At 40.0% G+C, this 25,871-nt stretch overlaps 2 protein-coding genes across 10 annotated transcripts in view; one reads left to right on the plus strand and one right to left on the minus strand.

Moving 5' to 3' along the window:
* The window catches only part of PRLR (prolactin receptor), a 161,603-nt gene extending 145,370 nt beyond the window's left edge, over positions 1 to 16,233 (minus strand). For both annotated transcript variants that reach the window (XM_033085435.2, XM_033085434.2), the window contains exons 1-2: positions 16,193 to 16,233; positions 14,067 to 14,151 (exon numbers count right to left, since the gene is read on the minus strand). The gene's annotated coding sequence lies outside the window, so the exon portion shown is untranslated. The remainder of the gene's footprint in view (positions 1 to 14,066; positions 14,152 to 16,192) is intronic.
* An 80-nt stretch (positions 16,234 to 16,313) lies between these two features.
* The window catches only part of SPEF2 (sperm flagellar 2), a 78,355-nt gene continuing 68,797 nt past the window's right edge, over positions 16,314 to 25,871 (plus strand). For all 8 annotated transcript variants that reach the window (XM_033085330.2, XM_033085331.2, XM_033085335.2 and 5 more), the window contains exons 1-3: positions 16,314 to 16,408; positions 18,125 to 18,227; positions 23,447 to 23,696. In XM_033085330.2, coding sequence (XP_032941221.1) covers positions 16,351 to 16,408; positions 18,125 to 18,227; positions 23,447 to 23,696 — 411 coding nt within the window. In that variant the 5' untranslated portion in view covers positions 16,314 to 16,350. The remainder of the gene's footprint in view (positions 16,409 to 18,124; positions 18,228 to 23,446; positions 23,697 to 25,871) is intronic.

Consider the following 25,871-nt stretch of genomic DNA (forward strand, 5'->3'; position numbering starts at 1 on the left):
CGAGGATCTGCATGCAACAAAGTAACAAATTAGTAATGGAATCGCGGAATTGTGCGATTATGGGGTTTACTGGCAGGTGCTCAATTTGCAAATATTTTTCACAGATTGGTGTAGCCTTTAAACGCAGCCCCAGGCACCCTCCCTGTGCCGCGGGCCCCAGCACTCCCGCCTGCCATTCTCCCGCACCCTGCAGCTGCCCCTGGTGCCAGGCTGCTCACGGCTCACGCACTCATGCGGCTCTCGCTGCTCACGGTCATTTGATTGCGAACTTCGTGTTTGTTGCTGCACAATGTGAAACAGAAATCATTTTGAGATCCCTTCAACACTCAAACTTTTTTCATATATAAGGCGCACCAGATTATACGGCGTACTTCCGGGTTTTGATCAAAATTTTAGGCTTTAAGGTGCACCTTATAGTTGTGAAATTACTGTAATTAGAAATGGCTGCACCCAATAACTTGTGCTGTCTAGCACAAACCACTTTGGAAACTTATTTTCTTTGTCTGAATAACAACTTCAGCGGAATAAGATTTTTGTAACTGAAGTTACTAATCTGAACTATGGCCAAGACTGAAGATTTTTATGGTTTAAGCCAATTCTCTTGTGACCCTAGAAGCAGTGATCCTAAGTAGGTTCTTCCTTTCAGAAGTAATTTCTTAGAACAGACTGTCAGACTGGAATTCATTGGAATGAACTGTCCAAAGAGTTTGTGGAGTCACCATCCCTGAAGGTGTTAAAAAAAAAAACTGGATGTGGCACTAAGTGCCATGGTCTAGCGACCAGATGGTGACCAGTCAGAGGTTGAAGTTGATGATCTCAGAGGTCTTTTGCAACCTCATAAACAATTCTCAGCTCTTTTGGCCTGCAGTGGTCTGTCATCAGCAAATTGCTCCCAGTGGGGCAACTCTCAGCAAGTCTGCTGTACTCAGAGGACCAGTGAACAGTGGCAATGGGTCCTGGGTTGATAATCCCACTCCTCAAAGCCCAGCCCAGTGAGAAGATGCAAAAACATCCAATGTGAGTATTTCCCTGACCTTCAGGGAAATTTTTCTCAAGTGATTACCTTATCCATACACCTTCAGGTCTACACAAGCGCAAGCATGAATAAGCTAAAGCAAATGTACTGAAAATCTTACTCTCTTAGATTGTTGAATAATTTAGGTTTGTAGGTTTAGGTGAATTACTGTTGTGCTTACAGTAAATTATATAGAATCATTTGATAGATTACTTAAATATGAATTAAATGTGCTATTAGGTTTAAGCACTGTTAAAATCTTTAGGCCTCAATCATTAGACAAGTCTGGGCCAAGTGCTCTAGTCCAAACCCTGTGGCCCTACACAAATGTCTCTCTTACTTGTTTTTACCCCTAATCCTTTCCTATCCTTGCCCTTCCTTCATCTCCAGCCTACACATAGATACATTTTGGTTGGTTTTAGTTTTAGGTTGATTGATTTCAGGCTCTAGTACAATGCTTTAACCATTGAGCAAGTAGAAACCTTGCTGACAAACATTGTTACACCTTCACTTATATATTAAACCTGCCTTGGCACCACCTTTGCTGGTGATTCTTTGAGAGACCTAAAACACTTATGTGCAATAGTAAACCGGTAATGGGGAGTATTTTCTCACAATACCATGCTACACATTTATAACACAACATAAAAGGTATAATACAATGTATGTATACACGACTTACACATGCTGCTTGCATAGACACAGATACATATACACATAAAAATAGACATATTCACTAAAATTGATTCTGAACATCTACACAAATGATCTAGTCAATATTAAAAAAAAAAATCCCACCATGATGCAAATACGCATCCGCCTTGATAATCACATCATCTGCTTCCAAAATTTATTAGTATGAGTGCAAAAAAACCCCATATTCTTGAAAAAAACAGGGAGTTGCTGAACTTTCCATTACAGAAAAGTAAACGAAAAGCAACCAAGAAAAAACATACCAAAAATATGTAAAACCATGTCTGTTTGTTATAATATTAAATTTAGCACTCCATCAAGTAAATTAAGAAACTAAGGTACATACAAAAAGTAATTTAAAAGCACATGCATAGGTAACATTTTAAAGAATTTAGAAGGTAAAAATACTCCTTCAGACTGACCAAAGTAGGATCAAAGCAAGAAATAAGCAAAGCACAGTAAGTGATAGGAAAGCACTAGACTCATGATTCTTTTACAGTGTAACTTCTTTTATGAAAACATTTTACAGTCTAACTTAAAGAAAAAGATTGTAACACCATTTCCACTTCCAATGATGCAAAACAATTCAGTTGCAGGGTGCTGGAACTAGATGGTCTTTAAAGTCCCTTCCACCCCAAACCATTGTATGGTGCTATGAAATTGTAACAAACATATTAAATTTAAAACCAATGAAAAGGTTGCTGGGTAAGATCACCAAAGAAGGACAGTTAAGGCAACAACAAATATATGGTCTCCGTCTGCTACAACTGCTAGTTTAAGATGTTGTGATTTCAGAGATTGCCCTTCAGTTAAAAAAATGACTACACCCTATTTTTGTAGGGACAATAAAACAAATGGTTAACTCAGTATCCAGCTGTGCATAGCACACTGACAATTAGTCCCAAGTTACATAAATTATTGAGCTGCAACCAAATAAAACATGCTAAAAAGTCAAATGCTAAATTAAGAAAGAAAAAACAAATTATAAAAAATGGTTTAACCTTCACCTCACACATGTTCTCAGGCATCAGCATCTTTTGTATTTAACTCCTATCATAAATGGATTTCTAAGTCATGGTAATAGAATAAACAGTGATAACCAGCAATAACTATAAATTACAATGTATAATTTTCTACTTAATTTAAACATATAATCTGCCTATACAAACAACAGAAAGGACCACACCTGTCACAAATGAGATCCAGCATATTGATCATAATGTCAAGTCAGACTGGTTCCTAGTGATTTAGCTGCCGTCATTTTGTTGCAAGGACTAATTTTTTTGTGTCACAGCATTTGATTCTATTTTGTTTTTCTCAAAAAACCATGAAATTAATTAAACAATGAACAAGCTCCCAAATTAGGGAAAAGAAGTCCCCTAATCCAAAAAGGACAGAATTTCATATTACACCCAAATTTAAATTGTGAATAAAAAAATACTAAGTTGTGTAAGAACAGAAACAAAACTGTTCATATATGTTCACATATATGAAAAAACTCCCAAGTTTACAACTTGATTGAAAGCAAATCTTCACATACACAGTACTGTAACCAAAATATTAGAAGAAAATAGAAACTCTTTTAAGTAGATTATATTGGTTCTCAACAATAATTACTATATATCTGTTCTGTGCAGGAGCCATAACAGTATAAGCAGGTATATTAATGGAGTATGAAAAACAAGGTAACTTTTACGCTCTAAGTCTGTGTGACTGGGATACGGATATGGTAAATTTGGCAATTTTTCCATTAAAATAATTCATTGTAAAATCCTTTTTTAGATTTTTAGGTTACTGACATTTTAAGGACTGAGTAAGGTAATATATTAATGTTCTCCAGCTAAACAAATAGACCTCACTTCCTTTCTCTCTCAAAACAGTTTTATTTTTTTATTGGTTATGAATGGACTGAACTAAAAGGTCTGTGCTTCATCTACTTTATTATTTACTGATTGTTTTCCACATGGCTTCACACCTAAGATTCTAGAAAAAATGATGATTTTTTCCCCCACAAGAGATTTAATCAGAACCTCTTGCTCCAATTTGCTCATGTTCAGGGTTAACGGTCATTGGTGACATTCTCTGGGAAAGTGGATTCCTACTCTGTGAGGTACGTCTTATCCAGAAAAACTGCTTTAATGAGAATTGCTTCATTAGTGGTTGTGTAATCTCTATCCTGAACTTGATTATTAATGATTTTATCTTACTGCTTTACATACTTGCTGGCTTGAAGGTGTTGAATTGTTTCCAAGTTTTTAATGTGCCAACAGTGCAGAACGCATGTGTTTCATATTACATAATGAAAGTGCTTATCATACATCAGTTTTTGAGAACACTGTGATAAACCCAGGTCCACTAAGCAGTTTGCTAGCAAATTTCTGTTTATCTTAACAAAATTTTAACTGTGATTTACCTTCATTTTTAATCTGTCAGTAACGACAACACTTCACAAAATCGTAAGCATGGCATTTTAGGACCTCAGACTTTATTTGTTTGATTACACATAATTTTTCATTGTAAATATTTTTTTCTGGCTGCTGTAGATCAGCACATTTGCTAGACTCTATAATTGTAGGGTAGAATTATTTCTCCTAAACTCACACTTTCTTTTGTGGAGGTATTCAATATATTTAGATTAGGACTTTTACTTACATTGCTAAGACCTGATGTAAAACTCATACATCACAGAATCATCAGGGTTGGAAAAGACCTTCAAGATCATCCAGTCCAACTGTCAACAGAGCACCACCATTATCACCCCAAGTGCCACATCCAGGCACCTCTAATACAAAACTGTTGTGGAAAATGAATTAGTTTTACAGATTGATTAACATATGTAAGAATTTTTGGTCTTCTAGTATTTCTGAGATATGAAATACATATGAAAATAATTGGAATCTCAACTGAGTAAAGCAGAAAAAAAAAGTCCTCTCTTCAGTGAGGAAATAGACAACTTAGAAATATGAGGGATAGCAGAAAGAAAAATAAGCAGGTCTTGCATAAGAGAAAAGAAAAACTGGTAGAAATAAAGCTAGTATGCTTCTTGAGTACTTACAATCTCACAAGAACAGTTGTCAGTAAAAATTATAGTAGAATTAGTTGAGTAATGAGGAGGAAGACAGGATCATAACAGAAAGCAGAGGTTGGAGAGATATTAGTAAGATTCAGCTAGGGTCTGAAATGGAACTTCCATTAGAATGACATTGGGTTTTCCACTGTTTTTTGTGTTTAGCAGTTTTTCTCTTTCACACCACAGGGTTTGAATTAATACTCCATTTATTTCTGGAACACTATTCCAGAGGACTACAATTACAGCATTATAAATATAAATGGACTATCTGTGGAATACACACTACACCTGATTATCTACACATAAGGATAAATAAGGCTTGCAAAAGGAATAATATGGCATAGAATCTACAGTTGTCTTAAGAACTTCTTGACCAATACAAGGACAATGCACACAAAAGAAGAAATTAAATAATTCTTGCTCTCTCCCTCTCTCTCTCTCCAGTTGTCATGCTTTATGTTTCAACTCTATGAGCTTAGAAACTGAGACAAATCTTTCAACCACAAGAAAACAGTCCAAATATTGACAAGACACCAATCAGACAAGGTCAGCATTACATTGCGGATAAAGAGAACAACTGTAACTTTCTCATCAGGGTAATTGGGAAGCAGCAGTGTCTTATGATGGGATTAACTTTTGAAAAAGTAAAATATGGATAACCATGATAAAGTCAACATAAATTTCTAAATGGCATGCTTAAAGGTTATGGCCACTACACCTTATCCCAGACTGTTACAAGGTAAGTGGAGAAGTGAACTCTCAACAGATTAACAGAATTCTGCAATAATTTTTCTTAAGCATTATCATTCATATTCATCTTATGTCTCTATCATATTTATTTTTCTGATTATCACTCAATTTGGATTAAAACCAAAACGTCCCTCAACTTCAAACTGTTTTCTCCTTTAAGTAACATAAATATCTCCAGAGATCTCTTGCTAAACCAAACTTTAATTACAATTAACTAACTCCTTATATAGATTTGACATTTCCATTAGTTAGTAATTACATCATTTATTCTTCCATTATTTGTCCTGTAGTTTATCACATTGCAAAACACCCGTTTTTTCCTCCTTGTTAAATTCCATATTACAATTTATGGCATCATAAACCATGGCTGAACCACACCTGCATACTCTGAACAGTTTAAGGGATCCTCCCTGAAAATGAATGATCAACAATGTCTTCTTCACTGGTGAGGATATATTCATTGTGGAGAAAACAAATGCTATAAAGATGAATGGAAAAAAACGAACCATATTTAAAAGTTTCTGTTGTGTAATTCAGCCATAGAGTATAATAAATTTCAAGGTTCAACAAAACAAGAGGTTACAATTACTGAAAAACTATACTCCTAGGAGATGCTGTTCTACATGCTGACGTGTTATACACAGGATGGAAGTACATACTTTAATCTTACAAAAAGACTGGAAGTAGTAGCTCACAAAACAGAAATGAAAGGGACAATAGAAACAAATTATTTAAGTGTCAAAACCTCTCACAAAGAAAGCAATATTACTTCCTCTGTTTCAAGGGAAGTAAGCTAGAGATAGTCAATAAAAACGTTATAGCCTCTCTTCCTTTTGCACAAACAAATCTAAATCATACATAGTATTGGACAACAGAAGAGAGCCTTTCAGTTAGAAGTGACCCAGAAAATGTTTAAAGAAGTTGTATTTCTGTAGTTATTTAAATTTCAACAATGTCATGATGAAAGAAAAACATAATTAAAACAGTGAATTGCATTTAAAATTCAGGGGAAAAATATAATTACTTTATTTTATTTTCTATTGTAATAAGTAGCTTTATGGGAAAGAAACTATGCTGCAGCAGTAAGAAAGCAATCACTATTTTTTTGTTTATTTGTCATTTGAAACATTGAACACTGTGTTTGCAAAAGAGCTTTCAAAATCGCTGTATGTTTTAAAAAAAATTTAAAAGCATATACACATGTGCTTGCACAGCCACACCTAATTTTTGTTATGAATCTTCATTTATTTGTATTTTAGTTATATTTGACATTCTATATCTGGTTCTTCTCTTACTATGGAACCCAAACTGTTAAAAACATCATTAAAAAGGATTATTGAACAGAGGTTCCCTAGGCAGCCAATTACAAGCAGCAGCTGTGTAACTTCACAAACAGAATTATGTGCATCTTAGGTTCTATGTCTCATATAATGCAGTATGCTATTCAATTTCATTTACATAACCTATACACAAATATGGGATTAATTTGATGCTGCATCAGATGCAAAATCTCTCAGCTACACTTATTTCTTGTTTCAAAATTAGAATAATTTTTCTGTGCTTTACTTGGCCGATTTAATCAATATCATGCATTAATCCATTTTTAAAAAGTAATTCAAACCAAAGCACAGAATTTAATTGATTTAAAATAAGTTTATTTGTGCTTGCCTTTTGTAGCTTTGTGCCTTTTCTTATTCCAAATAGCATGATAAAGAATTACATACTCATAGAAAACAAAAATGGACACCTAAATCTTGGAAAGACGCCTTTCTCAAAGTGGAGGATCAGGGCTATTCTGTTCCAGTAAGATTCTTCTGATTTGTGTAGCATGTATTGATCATGTATCTGCAGCAAATATCAGATTAATGAAAGAAATTTATGCTGCTATCCAGTGGTAAATTGATCAAAAGATAGATTAAATCCACTTCACTTACATATCTTATTTATTACCATGCAAGACAATTTTTGCCACAGAAAATGTGAAAAAATTAGTTTTTAAAATGGAAAAGAAGAATGTATTAAATTGTTATGAATAGCAAGAATTTTACTAAAGGCTATAGTAAATTTTCAAATCCTCTACTGAACAGAATTACAAAGACAGAAGAAATTCTACTACCATCCTATTAGCGTTTGTATAAGAAAACATCTAATACCCACTATTGTAACTGCAGCTGAAATAGCTGTTTTGAATAATGCAGCCTGGGCATCTGTATCTGTTATTGCCAAAGTGAAGCAACAACATAGTGAGAGGTATAAAAAGACCAAGGGCAGAATAAGCATTACTGTAACTACCACTGAAAGAACAAAGAGTCACCTCTTTACTGACGATGAAGACTGGTCTACCTGAGTATGTGCCCAGATTAAGGATACTTCAAATTCAGTAAAGTTTCCAGAAGAGGCAGGAAGAGTGCATTCCAGCTATTGTTAATGATTCATTCTGACAAATGCTGCTCCTCTGCTGCTGAAAAAGAACTTGTAATTGATATAATTTCTTTGGGAGTGCTCATTCTGCATAAGAAGATAAACACACTGACTAGCTGATCCTAAGGTGAAAAAACAGGTTCTGAAACTCAAGGGCAAAACAAGACTGCTAGACTTCAAATATAAACTGCGTAAAATTAATTAGAACTTACTGCATATGTTCAGAGTAAGGCAAAACCTACATATGAACGTAGGCATAACTATGCAAATTTGAAGGTAAATTATCAATGGTTTTCTAAAGTATTTAGCAAACAGACATTCTTTCCAGTCATAAGATTTTTTTAAAAGCTGGTGTATTCACCAACTGCTTCTGTGTATGCTTGGCAGCCCAACTATGATTTTCCACAGTTTTAATTTCAAATCTCATTCATACAACATTTCTCTGGGATAAAGCAAGGCATCCATCATCCTTGGGGAGAAAGAATTTCAAAACTGTAATCTGCAAAGACACTGATCTGTCCACATGGCAGGTGCCAAACATCCATATGACAAAGAGCCTACAAAGAACCTGCAGGAAAGGTACTGAAGGGGTTTTGGGCCTACCACTCTCCACATTATTCAAATGGAAAAAAGGGATAAATTCTTGCCATTGAATCTAAAGAACAATTCTAACAATTTCTACCATCCTTCTGGAGAATGAGAAGAGAATGGTTAGTGTTGCTACTTTAGAAATCTGACATAACACATAATTCAGAATGTGTGTAAATTACTTTTGAAGCAAAATGCATGTATAAGCCTTGGTAGGACAGAAGGGTTGGGGTAGCAGATGAAAAGGAGAAGACACATCATCAGATGTGAAGACCTAAGGAATATGTAGTAGGAAATAAACAGAAATATATAGGTAAGAATAATTCCCATTGCAGAAGAGAATAAGAATCAACAAAGCAAAAAGAGCTGGAAATGTGAATAAGTGAGACGGAGAAAATCAGAGGCCCTGTTTTAGAGGCTTGCTACTGGTTTAATCGCAGAATTTTCTACACTGCTTCATGATTTGAAGTGATCCATCAGTAAGTCAGTCAATGCTTCAGCACACAAGTTGCTAAAATTCTGTAATTTGTTTAAAATGCTTATCTATGGCACAACTCAAAACATGAACAATTGGATGGGGTTTTTTTCATCTTTCACAAGGCCTGTATTCAATCATTCTATATTAAATTAAACTTTTTTTCCAGATTTTTACTTATTTTAAGGCAGGCTGTTTATTCCTGTTTAAATCTTCTAGTCAGAGAACATGCAATCAAATAAGAAACTGCTTATGAATAATTCAAAGTTTTGTTAAAATTGTATTTCCATAGCCATTAGGAAGAAGCACAATACCATCCCTGTCATTATCAGCAACTCCTACACTCAAGAAGAAAACATCTATTGGAATCAGCCTGAGAGCAAAATTATACTGGCATAAGAGGAGAGAAATAAGCAACTTGAAAGATAAATCATTATTGTAGAAAAGAAGCTATATTCTGTGTACTAGCACTCCTGTGCCGTGATGTACCATTAATTTTTTATTAAAAGAAGTAACGGGGTATATTAGCCCACAGTCTCTTCTTTGTCTAACTACATCAAAATCACTTTGATTTGAACTATTTACATTATCAGCTTTACTCTAATTACCTAAGTACTGTGGATTAAAGAACAATGTCGAAAACCTGATGTTTTACCAGAAATACTTCCAACATAGAGCATGCTTGACCAATGCTCCCTTTCAACATAACAAGAAAGAATTATCCAAGGCTTTTAAGTGCTGGTATTTGTTCCTAGAATGCTAGCCAAATTCCAGATCACTTGGTTACATGATGCTTACTTGATTTCCTTCTGTACTTCAGACACAGTATTCTTAGTTTTACATTCTAAAAACATAACCAAACAGAATTGTCAGTACACAATAGCCATACTATTTCTGAAAGAAAAAGCAGTTGCATTCCAGAAACCCTCAAGAGGATTCTAGTCACATTACACACATTCTTTAATAATGGTAGACAAAAACCACAGTAAAAGAATGTAGGACAAATGTGCAGTTAATGCGCATTTATTGAATAACAAAGATAAAATACTAGCTGATGAGGCCTTGAGAGTATTCTAAGTACTACTCAAAATATTTCAGACCATTGCTTACAAAGCAATTAATAAAATTATATACTTACAATTTGTAGCTGCCCAGAAAAATCTGATTTATTAACTGGATTTTTATCTTGCAGAAACACTATGCCAGAAAATAAATTAAACTGTGCATGACAAAAATGAACCATCTGAATTTTACTTACTACTTCACTGCCTTCTTTTTTTTCTAGAAAAAAAGCCAACTGGAGAGAGCTTTCATTCATCTACACCAAGCACACATTCTATACATGTAAGAATGACTACAAGAAAAATGTTCACATAATTTTATTTCAGACTGTATTGTGACATAGATACAAGTGGATATATGTAATTGCTGGGGTTGACTAAAACCATCTTCTGACAGTGTGTTTTACATACAATTTCACGAGGCAGAGAAATAGTGACTCAGAATTTCAAGACTGCTTAAGCCATAAAACTAAGGCAAATTGTGTTGTCTTGATCCTCTTTGTTCCATCCCTAATGGAACTCTCTTCTTGGCTAGCTCCATGTACCAGTCACATTTCTCAATGAATCTTTATTCAATTCCAGTCTCTAATCTTCAACTATTTTTTATCCCTTGTCTACTGCTTTCCCAACTAAACTCCTATTATCCCACTAAGGAAGCATGGAATCCTCAACCCAAAACACCCAACTTTTTGATAGAAAAAAATAACCATAAAGGAAAGAAAGTAGTAATAAACCCAAAAATAAGCTATTAAGAAGAAGGGGATGCCTAAAAATGGGTAACGAAATTCAGTGAAATCATGGTAACATCTTCAAAACAATGTCCTTAATCCCTCATTTCTTTTGTTTTGCACACTTGTTTAAAGCTGTATCAACATGTCAGTCTCTATATTTCTTCTGCAATTTACTCTGTCCTTAAGACATGTATGTAGTCTTTATTCAGAGAGGTTCTAAATGAGCTCACTACTTCCTTTCATTTTACTTATGTGAACTTTTAATCTGCCAGGCAGATGTTTGGTTCTTTGTTTCCATCACTCAGCTTTTACTGTTCTGATGATTTATTTTACTGTTTTGATGCTTGAAATAGTTAAGAAGCACTGTCTACCTTAAAGATGCAAAATCTCTCCAAAACCTTTCAATCAAATTCAGTAGTGGCTTTTTCAAAAAACAACCAAATTAACAGACAAAAAACAAACCAAACCCCCATCTCCTTTAGTAAGTCTCTAAGTAGTCTCATCAAGCCAAATGGCATTGGTATTTGAAATGTTATTCCATATCATATTCCTTTCTCCACCACAGTGGATTGTAATTCCTGCCAAGCACATCACACTGGAGATAACGAATTCTCACTTGAAGTTGAAAAATCTTTCAGTCCTTAATTTAAATGTGCAATTGTTATAACTGAATGGAACTAAATGGAACCATACTGTCTCAGATACAGACAGCAAATCATGGATTTTGCTTAAGAAGATTAAATCAGCTTCTTCCTTACATGGTTATTAGTACAAAAGAGAATCATAACATCAGCCACAGTACTCCACTTGTTCCTCACACTGGAAGCACTTTGCCCTGTCTCCTAAAAGCACCAGAACGTCTCTGCACTTCTCTTGCCTTAATCTTGCCTAGCAATTTACTGAGATTTACTCAAACTGAACCTACATACTAATAAATCCATTTTGCAGTACAGTAAACAATGCACTCAATCACAATATATTCCTGCACACAGCACACCTGTAACTTTCCAAACCTCATTAAAAATTCTTATCTGTATTGAACACACTTTTTAAATATAAAGTGATTATTTAATCAGTAAATGCAGATCTTGCATATGTATTGAATGCAGCCCCATTAGTATTGCCAAGTGCTAGTTCTGCAGGATTGGTACAGCAGACTCACACCCTAGTGCTCTTCATGCAGATAATAAAGAGATCAGAATATGTCATAGGAACCACAATTCTCCAGAGACACAACTCCCCAACCAAGATTGAGGGAAAATAAAGATGGACAGGAAATGTTGATATAAAATTCACTTATACAACTATTGGAAGTAAGATAGCACTTGAAGTATCAGTTCAACCTGAAAGTCAGAGGCCCAACATTCTTGTTTAAAAATAACAGAACAGTTAGAGAGCTGAAAAAAAAAAAGACCAGAGGATGTAATCTCAAAATGCACAAGACAATGCAATTCTTTGCATAATGAAGGGTAATCTAATTTTTTCACACAAAGCCAGGTTAAGTTGTGGAATTCCTTACCACAAACCACTGTCAATATAAAATATTTACCTAGATTCAGAACTGTCTGGATGTGTTCACGGAAGAAAAAGTTAATTGTATTAGCTTATGTCAATGCATAAAGTCCTTCACCACATTCAGTTGTGGGAGGGAGAGTGTTCTGTACGGCAATGGAATACACGCTAGCAGATCTTAATATATGATTTCTTCCCATTTCTTCCCAAAATCTTTTCTTGATCATCGTTAGAGACATGACACCAGACTAGACCTACATGAGGTTCAACATAACTGTTGTCTTGCAGCAGAAGAAAACCAAGTAGAAGTCAGGACAAACTTCTGTAGCGCAGTTCTAAGAGCCAGTAGGCGCCATGGAGGTGAGAAATGCACCAAGCAACCACCTGTGGAAACATCTGGCAAACACAAACCTCAAGATTATGATTTTTTTGTTTAGAGCTTGATCCTTTTCTTTCCTCAGTACAGACATGAGGACTCAGAAGAGAGTATATGTGAAGGATGAATAAATTCAAAACTAAGTTTTAAAGAGGACTTGATCATTTGATCATTGTCAGAGGGGATAAATACCCTGAGATTAGCTCACAAGGTTAGAGCATAGTCCCAATAATTCAAAATTGCAGATTTAAACCCAGTATCACCTATTTGCTTAAGAGCTGGACTTCATGACCCTTGTGGATCCAACTACCAACAAAGACTATTATGTAATTCTGTAATTCAAATAACATGAAGTAAAATGAATAATAAACTGGAAGGGAACAGTGAAAAGAAGCCCTAGGAGAAGTGGAGGTTATTTAGCCTCTTTGTAACTTCCCAGAAAAGAGAAAAAACAAGCAAATAATATAAACCACAACATTACAAGTTAAATAAATAAATAAATAAATAGGTAAATAAAATAATTTAAAAGAGCATGTTTGTAAACAATCTTGTTTATAAATCTTGTTGATACACAGGAAAAAGGAAATTTTGGTGCACAAAAGGAAACTCCTGAACCCAGACACTCTTTAATTACTCTGTATCATTTTACTGCTATTACTGTCAGCACAGTTTCTCTCTAAATGCAGTTTAGTTTCAGAATTCAGGTACTGCTTCATTTGACTTTTCTTATTCTCAGTTTTATTAAATTGCAGTAATTTCTTCTAATTAATTCCCCCTTCAGTTTATTTTCTTGAACATTTTAAAGTGTTTTAATTATCCTTTTGTTATAAAGTTTATAGATATTAATTTCTAAAACTGGATTTTGCCATTTTATTCTATATGCATACTGTTGTTATGTCCATTTTATTCAAAGTTAATATCCAAAAATGCTATAGGCCTGGTGGCACAATTTTTTGTTCTGCATATGTGCAGTTTCTTTCAGACAGGCAAAAGGAATGAAATATAACAGATGATTCCTGACACTTCAATTTCTGCTCAACAGGTTGCTGCTGCCGGACATCTTCTAGTCCTTCGACTGTTATAAATTCAGCCTGTAAACAATCCTCTCCTCTTTCAAAGCAAGTCCACAATAAGATGCATGAAGTTTGAAATAAAGACAGAGTCTCAGGTGAAAAATTAATATGCATTTCACAAGCCTGTATTACAGACTAAAATCTACATAATTCAAAGTACAGAGTCCTGTGAAAATTCGGTTTGGAATGCCCTGTGGCATTCCTAGCAGAGATGTAAAAAACTGAGAGCACAGAAGTAAACAATGCTATTATTTAAAAACACTGGTGTTTTCAGCAAGGATAGAATGAGGGAAATACTTACTTTATTTGTTTTCTGCAATTATTTTCCTTCAAATTGTCTCTGGACTCAGCTTTCACAGTGCAGAACACAGACATCTTTCTAAGTTCTTAAATTCAGGGAAAGAATGAAGTAAAATTCGATTAATACATTATGCCATCACTTATCAGAATAAAAAAAGCTAAATTAATTTGTTAAAACAGATTCAGATGAAATAGCAAGTCACTACTGAATTTAAATTTGAAAATCCACATCTTTCTCATAGTTCTAGCTTATCTGAGTAAGATTTTATTATGTCATCTCAAGAAAACTTTATGCTAATTTTAAACAAAATCAGGTGTTTAGAAATTCACTGAATATGATCATGAACTTGAAAGAGTACATTGCATTAAAAAAATAAGTCTAAAGACACAGGAAGTACCACCCTTTTAAAGTCAGAGGTGATAGGGAAAGAAGTTCTATACTTAATCTAAACCAGTTCTGGTTTGCATGTTTTAAATTAACATAAGCCTCTGTTAATGACTACTTGCAACAACACTTAATTGTGTATCAACATAAATACATATACATTGATTTCTGGAGCCATGGGAAAAATTCCATGATGAAGCTAAAATATGTTTGCTCTTTCCTCCCTGACATACCAGAAAAACATTCTGATGATAGAATCACCCACTACATACACAATCATAAAAATATTTTAAATTTGAACTTTTTTCTTCCCCTAAAGCGTGTGTATTTTTACAAGTCCAGATATATGCAAAACCTCGAAAAATTAAAATAATATAAAAAGTAATTTAAACATCTGTCTTAAAAGTACTTCCTCTCTTTTGAAGAGTCTTCTTACTTCACTCATTCATGTGCTCCTGACTCTACACTGACCTTTTCAAGATTTATAAATACGTGGTCAGTTATACATCCATATTCTTATTCTCAAGGATTCAATTTGATTTAAAGCACACCCTCTGTCAAAGTACACAGATTTAATCTGAGGAATTCTGTTTGTTTTCAAATAACAGAATCTGTAACATTCCAAGTTAACTGTCACTGCTAAAAATTATCATTAGCTTGCTGTCATTAGCCACTAGATCACCTTGTCCCTGCCTTTTGTAGCAAATATAATGCCTCGCAATTACGTATTGTGCCGAAAGGTAGTTGAAAACTTGAGTAGTTAGAACATCTTTTCCAAGGGAAAAAAAAAATTAAATACCCACTGTGTGCAGTGCATTTTCCAGATGCAGCTCTCTTCCCTATGCTCTAGCATTTTATTACACATGCTCCAAATAGGAGCACTGGAACCACCCATGGTTGTTTCGGTGTGACTCTAAACCAAAGATGACTTAATGCAAACAAAAGCTGAGCACAGGCGGTCTCGGCGGGGCTCGCCCCGAAGCTCCCGCAGATGTCTGGCACAGGGACGCTGCGAGCCCGGAGCGGCGGCTGCAGACCCGGCTCCGCATGTGCCGAGCCTGGGCTGACCGGGCTCCGATCGCGCTGCCGCCCATCCCTCCCCCGCTCCGCACGGCGCCAGCCCGGTAATAAATGTGTGCTCTTGGAGAACGGCTGTGGGAAAACCACCCTGGATCCATTCCCTTTCTCCTGCCAGGCTGTGCTTTGCAGAATCACAGGAATCAATCGGGTTGGAAAAGATCTTTGAGGTGACCGAGTCCAACCTGTGAGCCAGCACCACCGGGGTCAACCAGACCACGGCACTGAGTGCCGCATCCACTCTTTCTTTCCTTTAACACCTCCGGCGACAATGACTCCACCACCTCCGCGGGCAGCCCATTCCACTGTCTAATCACTCCTTCTGCCAAGAAATTCCTCCTGATTTTCGGTCTCTGCCCTGCACCACCCCCACCAGCTCAGAGCAAACACGGACCGCGCCGGGCTCGGGGCGGAACCGGGAAGTGGTTGTTTAAACAAACACACGTGGAACGCGCAGCCGGGGCAGCCAGCGCTCCCGGGCAGGTAGCCCCGCGGGGCTCCGTGGCAGCGGGCGCAGCGGGCACAGCGGGCACCGACCCGCGGCTCCCCGCCGCGTCCCCCCTGCGCCGGGCTCGGCCGGGCCCGGCCCCGCCGCGCCGACCCCGCCTCAGCCCCCGCCCGCCCAGCGCCTCCCCCGGGGCCGCCCCGCCCCGCCGCGCGCTCACCTTGCTCCGCGCCCGGGGCCACCCGCGCGCCCGCCCGCCCGCCGCGCCTGCGCGTCCGCGCCGCCGCGCGCCCCGCCCCCCCCGCGCAGGCACCGCCCGCGGTCGCCGCGGCAACGGGACGCGGAGCCGGGCGGCGGCGGCGGCGGGCGCCTCCGGCCATGTCCCGGATCCTGTGCGACTGGCTCAACCGGGACGTGAAGCTCTCCCGGTGCATCGGTGAGTGCGGCCCCGCTGCGCGGGGACGGACAGGGCCTGGCCGCGGGGACAGTGGGGTCAGCGGGGTCAGGGTCGGGCCGTCGTGACAGGGCCACTCCCCTGGCGGGCCCGCCCCCTCCCCGCCACCACGTGCCTCCTGCAGGTACATTTTTGATCCTGATGTGCAAGGCAGGGACTGCATAATCGTAGGTCTGCCAGAGTTGGAGGAGACCTTCGGGGCCATCCAGTCCAACCATGCTCCCAGCAGTGCCCCTGTAACCCCTGAACCACTAAACCGTATCACCCAGCTCAGATCCAGATACCTCTTGAACACCTCCAGGGATGGTGACTCCTTCAGCTTCCTGGACAATTAATTCCAATGCTTGAAAATTTTCAAGCTGAAATTAATTCTCCTCAAGGGGCAGGTGCTCTCAGGAGATGAAAGGTGCTCAAACTTAAAACTCCTAATAAGGACTCTAGAGAATAAAAAGTAGTTTAATATGTTTGGAAAGTAGTGCTTTGTTTTGAATGGTAGGTGTTGTGCTGGACTTGGAAAAACATTTGTTCTGCAAGGAGGGAGCAAAACCCTCAGGAAAATTAGAGAGATGAGCAATCATCAACTATATGAAGTCTAACAAGGTGCGAAATTCTGGTATCCAGGATGGAGCAACCCTTGTTGTGTCTATAGACTGAAGAAGGAGATGCTGGTCTGCCACAGAAAAGGGCCAGGGGCTCCTGGTTAGTGGTGAGTGGAGCACTAGTCAGCAGTACCCTGGCAGCCAGGAGGGCCAACCCTGTCCTGGGGGCATCAGGCACAGCATCACCAGCTGGGCAAGGGAGGGGATTGTCCTGCTCTGCTCTGAGCTGGGGCAGCCTCACCTCCAGGGCTGGGGCAGCTTTGGGTGCCACAGTGTAAGAAAGGCATTAAACCCTTAGAGAGTGTCCAAAGGAGGGCAGTGAGGATGGTGAAGGGTCTGGAGGAGAAGCCGTGTGAGGAGAGGGTGAGACTGAGGGGACACCTCATTGCAGTTACAGCTCCCTCACAAGTGGAAGTAAAAGGGCAGACACTGATCTCTGCTCTGTGGTGACACTGACAGGATGCAAGAGAATGGCCTGAAGTTGTGTCAGGGGAGGTGTAGGTTGGATATCAGGAGAAGGTTCTTCCCCAGATGATGGCTGGGCACTGGAACAGGCTCCCCAGGGCAGTGCTCACAACACCAGCCTGACAGAGCTCAATAAGCCTTTGGAAAATGCTCTCGGCACGTGGTGTGACTCTTGGGTGTGCTGTGTAGGGCCAAGAGTTGACTCAATTCTGATGGGTCCCTTCCAACTCAGCATCATATTCTGTGATTCTGTGATTGTGTGAAGAAGAGCTCATCAGAGCTAGCTTTTATTTTTTTTAATTTGCATTTTATATGGAAAATTTATTAATTATAATTTATAGATATTTTCACAATCTCAATGTCAATTATGACAATGTTTGCATTTTAACACTGAAAATCAGAAATTACTATGTAAAGCTGATGTTGCAAATGACTTCACAGAAAGTATATTTATTTGTGATTTGAAAACTATTACTACTAAATCAATCTCCTAAAATTTCTTTGAATTATTTACTAAACTTTGGATTTAGTTTTGTTATAAACACAATAACAAGTTTAATTAAATTTAACATTTGGATTTTTAAATTTATTTTGTTTAAAAATGCCTAAACAATCACGAAACCCCCAAACTTAGCTCCAGGATCATTTCCAGAAGAATTTTCTACTGGCTACCTCCTAGGAGAACTTCTACACAAATATGGTCTTCAGGATGACTTTAAACAATTTTCAAAGAACAGGTGAGTATATATGGATAACATTTGGTCGCCTATATAAAGTAGCAATTCTCTTACCTAAAGTAGACAAAATATGTATTTTCTCAGCTAGGATTTGCTAATGCAGTGTAGAATTTATTGAGATTTAAAGTATTTTTAAGTACAGTAATTTCATGACCATAAGGCACACCGGACTATAAGGCGCACCCCCCGGGAGTTGGCAAATTTTGCAACTTTGCAGATCAGATAAGGTGCACCGGACTATAAGGCGCACTTTTTTTTTAGCGAGGCTCCGCCCCCAGCTCCCCCTGCGCGGTTGCTGGCCAAGGCCCCGCCTCAACCCGGGCCTGCCTGTATCCGCCATTCTGTGCGGCGTCCCCGGCACCGGAAAAGGCCCGCCGCCGCTCCATGCGGCGTCCCCGGCACCGGGGAACGCCTGCTGCCGCTCCGTGCGGCATCCCCGGGGCCGGGGAATGCCCACCGCCGCTCCGTGCAGCGTCCCCGGCGCCGGAAAAGGCCTGCGGCCACTCTGTGCAGTGTCCCCGGGGCCGGGGAACGCCTGCCGCCGCTCCGTGAGGCATCCCCAGGGCTGGAAAATGCCCGCCGCCGCTCCGTGCGGCGTCCCCGGGGCCCCGCTGCTCCGGGAGTTCCCTGGTGCTCCAGGTGCCCCCATGCCAGCGGGCTTGCCCCGCGCCGCCACTGCCCTGATTCTAGCGGCTTTCCCATCCTGCGCGGCGGCCGCGCTGATGCTAGCAGGCCCCCCCACGCGGAGCGCCTCTCCCCTCACATCCTGACGCTGCTACGGGACACCTCTCCCCTCACAGCCAGGCACAGCCCCATGGGGCTGTTCCCTCCTCACAGCCCTGGGGCCGTTCCCTCCTCAAAGCCCGGCACGGCCCCGCCAGGCCACTCCCCCTCACAGCCCTGCACGGCCCCACGGGGCCACTCCCCCTCACAGCCCAGCACGGCCCCGCGGGGCCCTTCCCTCATCACAGCCCGGCACGGCCCCGCGGGGCCCTTCCCCCCTCACAGCCCAGCCCTGCTGCGGAGCCACTCCCCTTGCGGCTTGCACTTCCGGTTCGGCAAATTTTGCCACTTTGTCCATCAGATAAGGCGCACCGGACTATAAGGCACACTTCCGGTTTTGGGGGAAAATTTTAGTCAAAAGGGTGCGCCTTATAGTCGTGAAATTACTGTAATTCAAAAGCTAAATATGTTTGATTCATTAATTGATTACGTATTTCCAGAGAGATTGATCTTACTTCTTTAAGGAAATCATACATTTTAATTGTAACTACAAAAGTACCAGGTTAGACTGAAGGTTTAAAAAGCCTTTCAAGGATGTGATTTGGAATCTTAGTGGAACACTGCCCATGATCTGTGTAGAGTAAGGAGCATAGAGCTGTGTTGTGGTGGTACCATAACATGTTCACTAAAATGAAAATGTTGAAGAAAATGAGTCTCTGAATGGAGCTCTGGCAGAAGATCATATAAGAATTTTTAAGTTTACAGGTGTAGTATCTATAATGAAGAAGAACTGTAAAATGGGAAGTCGAAACATCTTATGCAGATCTGTGAGCTTTTATACATTGATGATGCAATTCATCAGCTTATGCTGTCTTTTGTCAGACCATGGTGCACATGAAGAGCTCCAGGTTGTACAAAATCCTCCTGTTTCTTCTGAAATTCTCCTTATGTTCTTTGAACTCTAATGTATTCACACCCTTTCCTATCCCAAGTCCCACCAAACTGTGGGAGGGCGAGTTGGGCACAGCCAACAGAGGCAGCTAACAAAAAGCAGTTTTACAAGCAGTTTTTGAACTCTGTTTCTAGAGCTTCTAGATATTTTAGGAATTTCTGGGATCATTGGAAAACCCCAGGTAATTCTTAGAGTTCCTGCTGTTGCTGGGAAAAATAGCTTCAGGAGGTTTTTATTTCTTCCAGCAAGCTCCAGGACCTTCTGACAGGTTTTCTCAATTCTTCCCAGTAAAAGGGTGCTTTGAGCTCTTGTCCCCAAGTGATTAGAGGTATATTTAATGAAGATGCACTTCAGTAGGTGCAAGAAGTGATTGGAAACTGCTGAGACAGTTTATGTGTGCTCACTAAAGATGGGGATGTATGACAGGGCATGATATCCAGTACCTACTGGAACAACTAGTCAGAATATCAGAGGCCTCAAAGCAAATTTGTGTCCAGTGAAAGAAGAGAATTCACTTTGTCTCAGACTGATAGGAGTGCCTTCAGCAAAGGGAGGTGGTGGCTTTGCCTGCAGAGGTGTGTGTTTGTGGAGGAGCTGTGTTATCACACAAGCTGCTGCAGAATGAGGTGAGGGGTTACACTGGATCTTCTCTGAGACACCGCAGATACAGGAGCCTGGACCCACAACTGTGCTGAGAGGCAGGCAGAATTGTTGTGTTAGGAAAAGGAGGTGGCTGGCAGCTGGTGACTCCTCTGAGGAAAAGGAAGATGTCTGCTCCTCCTGCTGAACCACAGCTGCAGAACAGGTTCATTGCAGTGGTAGCAGATTAGTGCTGGTGGCATTGTGTAACAAAATGTCTGAGCAGGTGAAGTGTAAACCACTCCGGAACACCAGCAGGAACAGGTGGGGATAGCAGTGGGAGACTTTCCTGCAGGAGATGGAAGTGCCATTGGCTGACCTCACACACTAGCTAGGGAGGTTTGCTGCATGCTGGAGGTTCAGTCCAGAGCTGCAGAGATTTGTCCAACCTTTGCACTAACATCCTGGCTATTCTGCCCTGTGGACACCAAGGACACTGCCAGAGACCTGGAGCCAAAAGCATGAGGGCTCAGGTATTTATTTTCCTCGCTTCTACTGGTGGATAGGCTTGATGGGGAGTGGATAGGTTCTACAGGTCAACAAGTGGTTGTGCAGCTGCTGTCCCCCACAGGGATTTGCTTTCCCTAGTCATGGGGTCGTCTTTGGAGAGGGAAAACAACCGGGAAAAGATGGGATCCACCTGGCCAAGTTGGACAAGGCAACCTGGTGAGGACAGCTTTAAACTAGGAATGAGTATTGATGGAGAGGATTAGTCTCAAACAAGAGAGGGAGTGATGGCCTAGACTGGTGAGCAAGAGGAAGGTGATGTGAATAAGAGCAATAAAACAGTGCAAAAGGCTGCCCACCCTGAATGTATGCATGCAATTAAGGAAGTGCTAAGAAGACAGGATTATGGGAGAAGCATTCACGCATTTTCTAAATTATTCTAAATTTTTTTTAATATCACGCAATTGGCTGCTTCTCTGAAGTGCTTCTATGGTAGTACATGCAGTGTGGGGATCAAATAGAAGAAATTAGAGGCCCATGAGCAGTTGCTGGGTGATCATTGCAATCACTGAGGGACTGTGGGATAGCTCCCAGGACTTGTGTGCTGCCATGGGTTGATACAAGCTCTTGAGGATGGACAGACTGGGAAGGTGGGGTTGAAAAGGAGCTGCCCTCTATGTGAGAGAGCAGGGACAATCCAAGACCTGCCTCTGTAGTGGTGGCCATTCTTAGTTGTCTTCCTGCATCAGAAAGATGGCAGAGTATGGCTCTATCAGCATCGTCTCAGATTCTCAAATGAGTGTTTGCCCTGCTGAGGCTGAGATGCTTAATGCCTTCTTTATCTTAGTCTACTAAATAAAACTCACACTCAGAAATCCCAAGTGCCAGAAACTAACAGGAAAGCCTGCACCAGTTGTTCGCCCTGTGTGATCTGGAAAACCTCCAAGGATGGAGACTACACTACCTCTCCAGGCAATTTATTTTAATATTAAATTTGTATGTATTTTATACATGATTGCCCTCATGGAAAAAAGGTCTTGTCTTATGTCTAGGCAGAAGGGCATCAAGGGCTTTTACAGGTATCTCCTCAGCAAAAGGAAGGCTGAGGAAAATGTGGGCCTGCTGGGACATGCAAAAGACTAAGGTATACAGGGCAGTCTACAGCATACAGGAAAGTCTGTAGCAAGAAAGGTTTACCCATGGAGAAGGAGCAGTTTAAGGAACATGTAAATAAATTGGAAATGTGCAAGTCCATGGGACATAGTAGCACATACTGTGTGACCAGGCTGTGTGGCCTGGCTGATGTTGTTGCTGAGCCACTCTCAGTCTCTGAAAGTTTGGGGTGATGGGAAGGAGTCCCTAGGATCAGGAGACTGCAACTGCTGCTCTTCTCTTCAAGGAGGGAGAAATAGAGCTGTACAAGCCAGTCAGCCTCACAGAATAAAAAGTTAAGAGCTTCTCAATGTATGTCATCATTTCTGGCAAGAAGGCTCATCTTAACCTTGAACCAATGTTAGAAAAATGCTCAATATTTGTAAGCTTCAATTCAGTATAAATGTGTAAGAAATAAAACATGGACTGTTATAGTGAGAATAATAAGTTACTGGACAGGTTAATCTAGAAATAGGAGTAATACTAAGTTATCAGAAGGTCTTATTAGGCATTTCTGTAGAATTATGCTGGATCTTGGCTGACCTCAAAAGCTTGTTGCTCCCTGTGAAGGAATTATTGTGAACTCAAGCAATAGAGCAGTATAGAAAGCTTGATATTCAGACTCAGGCTGAAGTTATGGGTATGTCTGCTGAGATTTGATGTGCTGATTGTTATAAACTGATAATTTGTTGTTATTTGGTTTTGCCCTATATATCTATTGATCTTGACTGCTTCTTCATGAAAACCTACATATCAAGCCACTATTTTAGCTTCAAATGTAAATTGCTCATTTAGAACATAGACTTTGTTTTCAACACTGCTTTAATGTGTTTGTCCATTTCTTTTTCTTGGAGAAAAAATGTGTTGAATTGTAAGGGTTAATAGATAGTACAGACTTTTTTGTAATTTCTCATGTTTTAACTGGTGAGAGTTTGAGTGATTGATACAGATAATATAAAAACTTCATTAAATCTCCTTGTGTATTTGGTGGGTGGTATAATATTAGCTGCAATTACAGATTAGCTTTTAGATGCACTTTGTCTGCATGTGTATCAGAATTTATATAATCCAATGTGGTCTTTGTCTTTTCAAAACATTATGCGTTGTAATCAATGCAGTTACCTTTACAGCAGCATAGAACTTAAGCCAAAGTGTGTATCACATTATTTAAGGAAGTCTTCTGTGGGTCGTTTTTTTCCTCCTCCTATCTTGGTATAAGTGTCATAACCATGCTTAAATGCAGCAAGTTAGATTTGAAAATATGCTTATGTTCTGGGTTCTTTTGTTGTTTTTTTTAATCATATAGAAGTGCAGATGCAAAAATTAACAATTTTTCCCGCCTGGAACCCACCCTTCACCTGCTTGGTGTGCAGTTCAATGAGAATATGGCCCAAGACATCATGACAAAACAGCATGGGGCTGCAAAAAATCTTTTATATGAACTGTATATTGCTTTAGAAAAAAAGAGGAAGGCAAAGCTCACTGGAGTAGCTGTGGAAACAATGAGACCTGCAGCAACTGCAAAGCTTGAGTCTACTGAAAGTGGAAATCAAGAGGTAACTATGTCTGTTTTGTATAAATGCAAAAAAAGGTAGCATATTTACATATACTTCTCAAGCATGTTATGCACTTTCCGTCTACTTTGTAAATCTTCTTTTCAAAACCCAGTACTTACAAGGAAAAGAAGCAGTTCTTTGGTATGTCTTGTACAGTGGTTTGCACAGCTTATCAGAAACTCAATAGAATATTGATCTTCGTGTTCTGTGTTTCTTTGTTTTGGTTCATTCTCTGTTACCTGCTCTGTTTTCAAGCTTTCTCCAGGCTTCAAATATTATAACAACAAAAGCTAGTAGTTGTTCATCAGCAGCCTTTTTCCTCCTTTGATGAGTACAGATTGCTGACTGCATTGTGGTCTAGGTATCAACTCAGACTAATTTCCCCGCCAGGAAACCTATTTATAACCATGTCAAGCTCTGTGTCACAGTGGTTTGGTTCATTCTGTTGCACGTCTCTCCATATTTTTGTACTGCACTCCATTCTGCAGTAACCATATGCTGAGAAATACAAAGAGAGAAAAATACAGTAATTTCATGACTATAAGGCGCACCCTTTTGACTAAAATTTTGGCCCGAAGCTGGAAATGCGCCTTATAGTCCGGTGCGCCTTATATAATGGACAAAGTTGCGAAATTTGCCGACTCCCAGAGGTGCGCCTTATAAGCCGGTGTGCCTTATGGTCGTGAAATTACTGTAGAGGGAAAAGAGACCATCTAAGAGGAAGTCAGTGTTGATGTGTTAGGTTCTGTTAAACACTTCCTTCTTGTTTTCAGTAGTGATATTCAGTATGTCCAGACCATTACTTGTTATGAGGATGAGGAGTTTTTAAGAAGGTATGTGTCATAAATTAAATTCAGCTGGGAGAAATTTCACTTTTTTTTTTACTTTTTTTTTTTTTTTTTCTGTCACTGCTTCTGAAAAATAACCTTCAAGCAGAAAATTTACCAACAAGTACAAAAATAGTACCAAAAAGTCAATATGTCCCTTCACCTGTAGAGGGATAGCCTAAGGAAATTGAGCTACTGAGAGTAGGACCTGTCTTTAGATGAATGGCATTTGAATCATGGAATAGTTGAAGTTGGAAAGAGCCTGTGGAACTCATTTTATTCCTCGTGCTCCTAGCAAATACAGCTGTAGCAGGTTCCTCAGGACCTTGTTCAGTGGGGTTTTGAATATCTGCAAAGTTGGAGACTTTCAGTAAAGAAATGCTTCCTTACCTCCCCTGGTGCATCATGGGATGAATCCTGTGACTGGAGTGTGGCTAAGGATGGCTACAGGCTGTTCAGAAAGTACAGGAGGGGAATGAGATCTAAGGATTTGCCCTCTATATCAAGAGGTAGATTGGATGTGAAGAGTTGTCTCTGAGGGATAGACATTAGCAGGCTGAAAGGCTGTGGATAAAAATCAGAGGTCAAAGCAAAAAATGGTGGCTGGTGTTTACCACAGTCTTCCTGACTAAGACGAGCCTATTTGACAAAGTCTTGCTCCAGCTAGAGGAGGCATCATACTCGCAGGCTCTTCTCCTTCTGGAATTCTTCAACCTCCCCAACATCTGCTGGGAAAGTAGCACAGGGAGCTGTAGTCACTCCAGGAAACTCCTGGAATGGAGGATAACTTCTTGAGCCAGGTAATAGACAGCCCTACCAGAGGGGATGTGATACTGGTTCTGATGGTCAGCAATGCATACAAAATAATTGGGGACATCAAGACTGGAAGCAGCCTGGGCTGCAGTGACCATCAGTTGATGGCGTTTTAGTCCTGAGGTATCGGGTAAAGGAGTAAAGGCAGATCCCTGAATTTCAGGAAAGCAAACTTCTAACTCTTTAGGGAGATAAATCACCTGGGAGACTGCCCTCAGGGACAAGAGAGGAACACAGAGGTGGCAGATCTTTAAGGAATTCTTCCATAGTGAGCAAGAGCTAGCAATCCTCAGGAGCAAGAAACTGGGCAAGGAGGACAAGAGACTGGCATGGCTGAGTTAGGGAGCTGCTGGGAAAGCAAACACACAGGAAGCTGAAGCTGAGACAGTGAGCTGGTAAGAGTATAGAAATGAAGTATAGTTGTAGGGATGGAGTGATGAAGGCCAGGGCAAAGCTGGAACTGAACTTAGCAAGGGACACAAAAAATAAAAGGAAGAGCTTCTACAGGTATGTTAAGCAGAAGAGGAAGATCGAT

This window comes from Catharus ustulatus, chromosome Z (genome assembly GCF_009819885.2).
Source record: "Catharus ustulatus isolate bCatUst1 chromosome Z, bCatUst1.pri.v2, whole genome shotgun sequence".
Classification (NCBI taxonomy): Eukaryota; Metazoa; Chordata; class Aves; order Passeriformes; family Turdidae; genus Catharus; species Catharus ustulatus.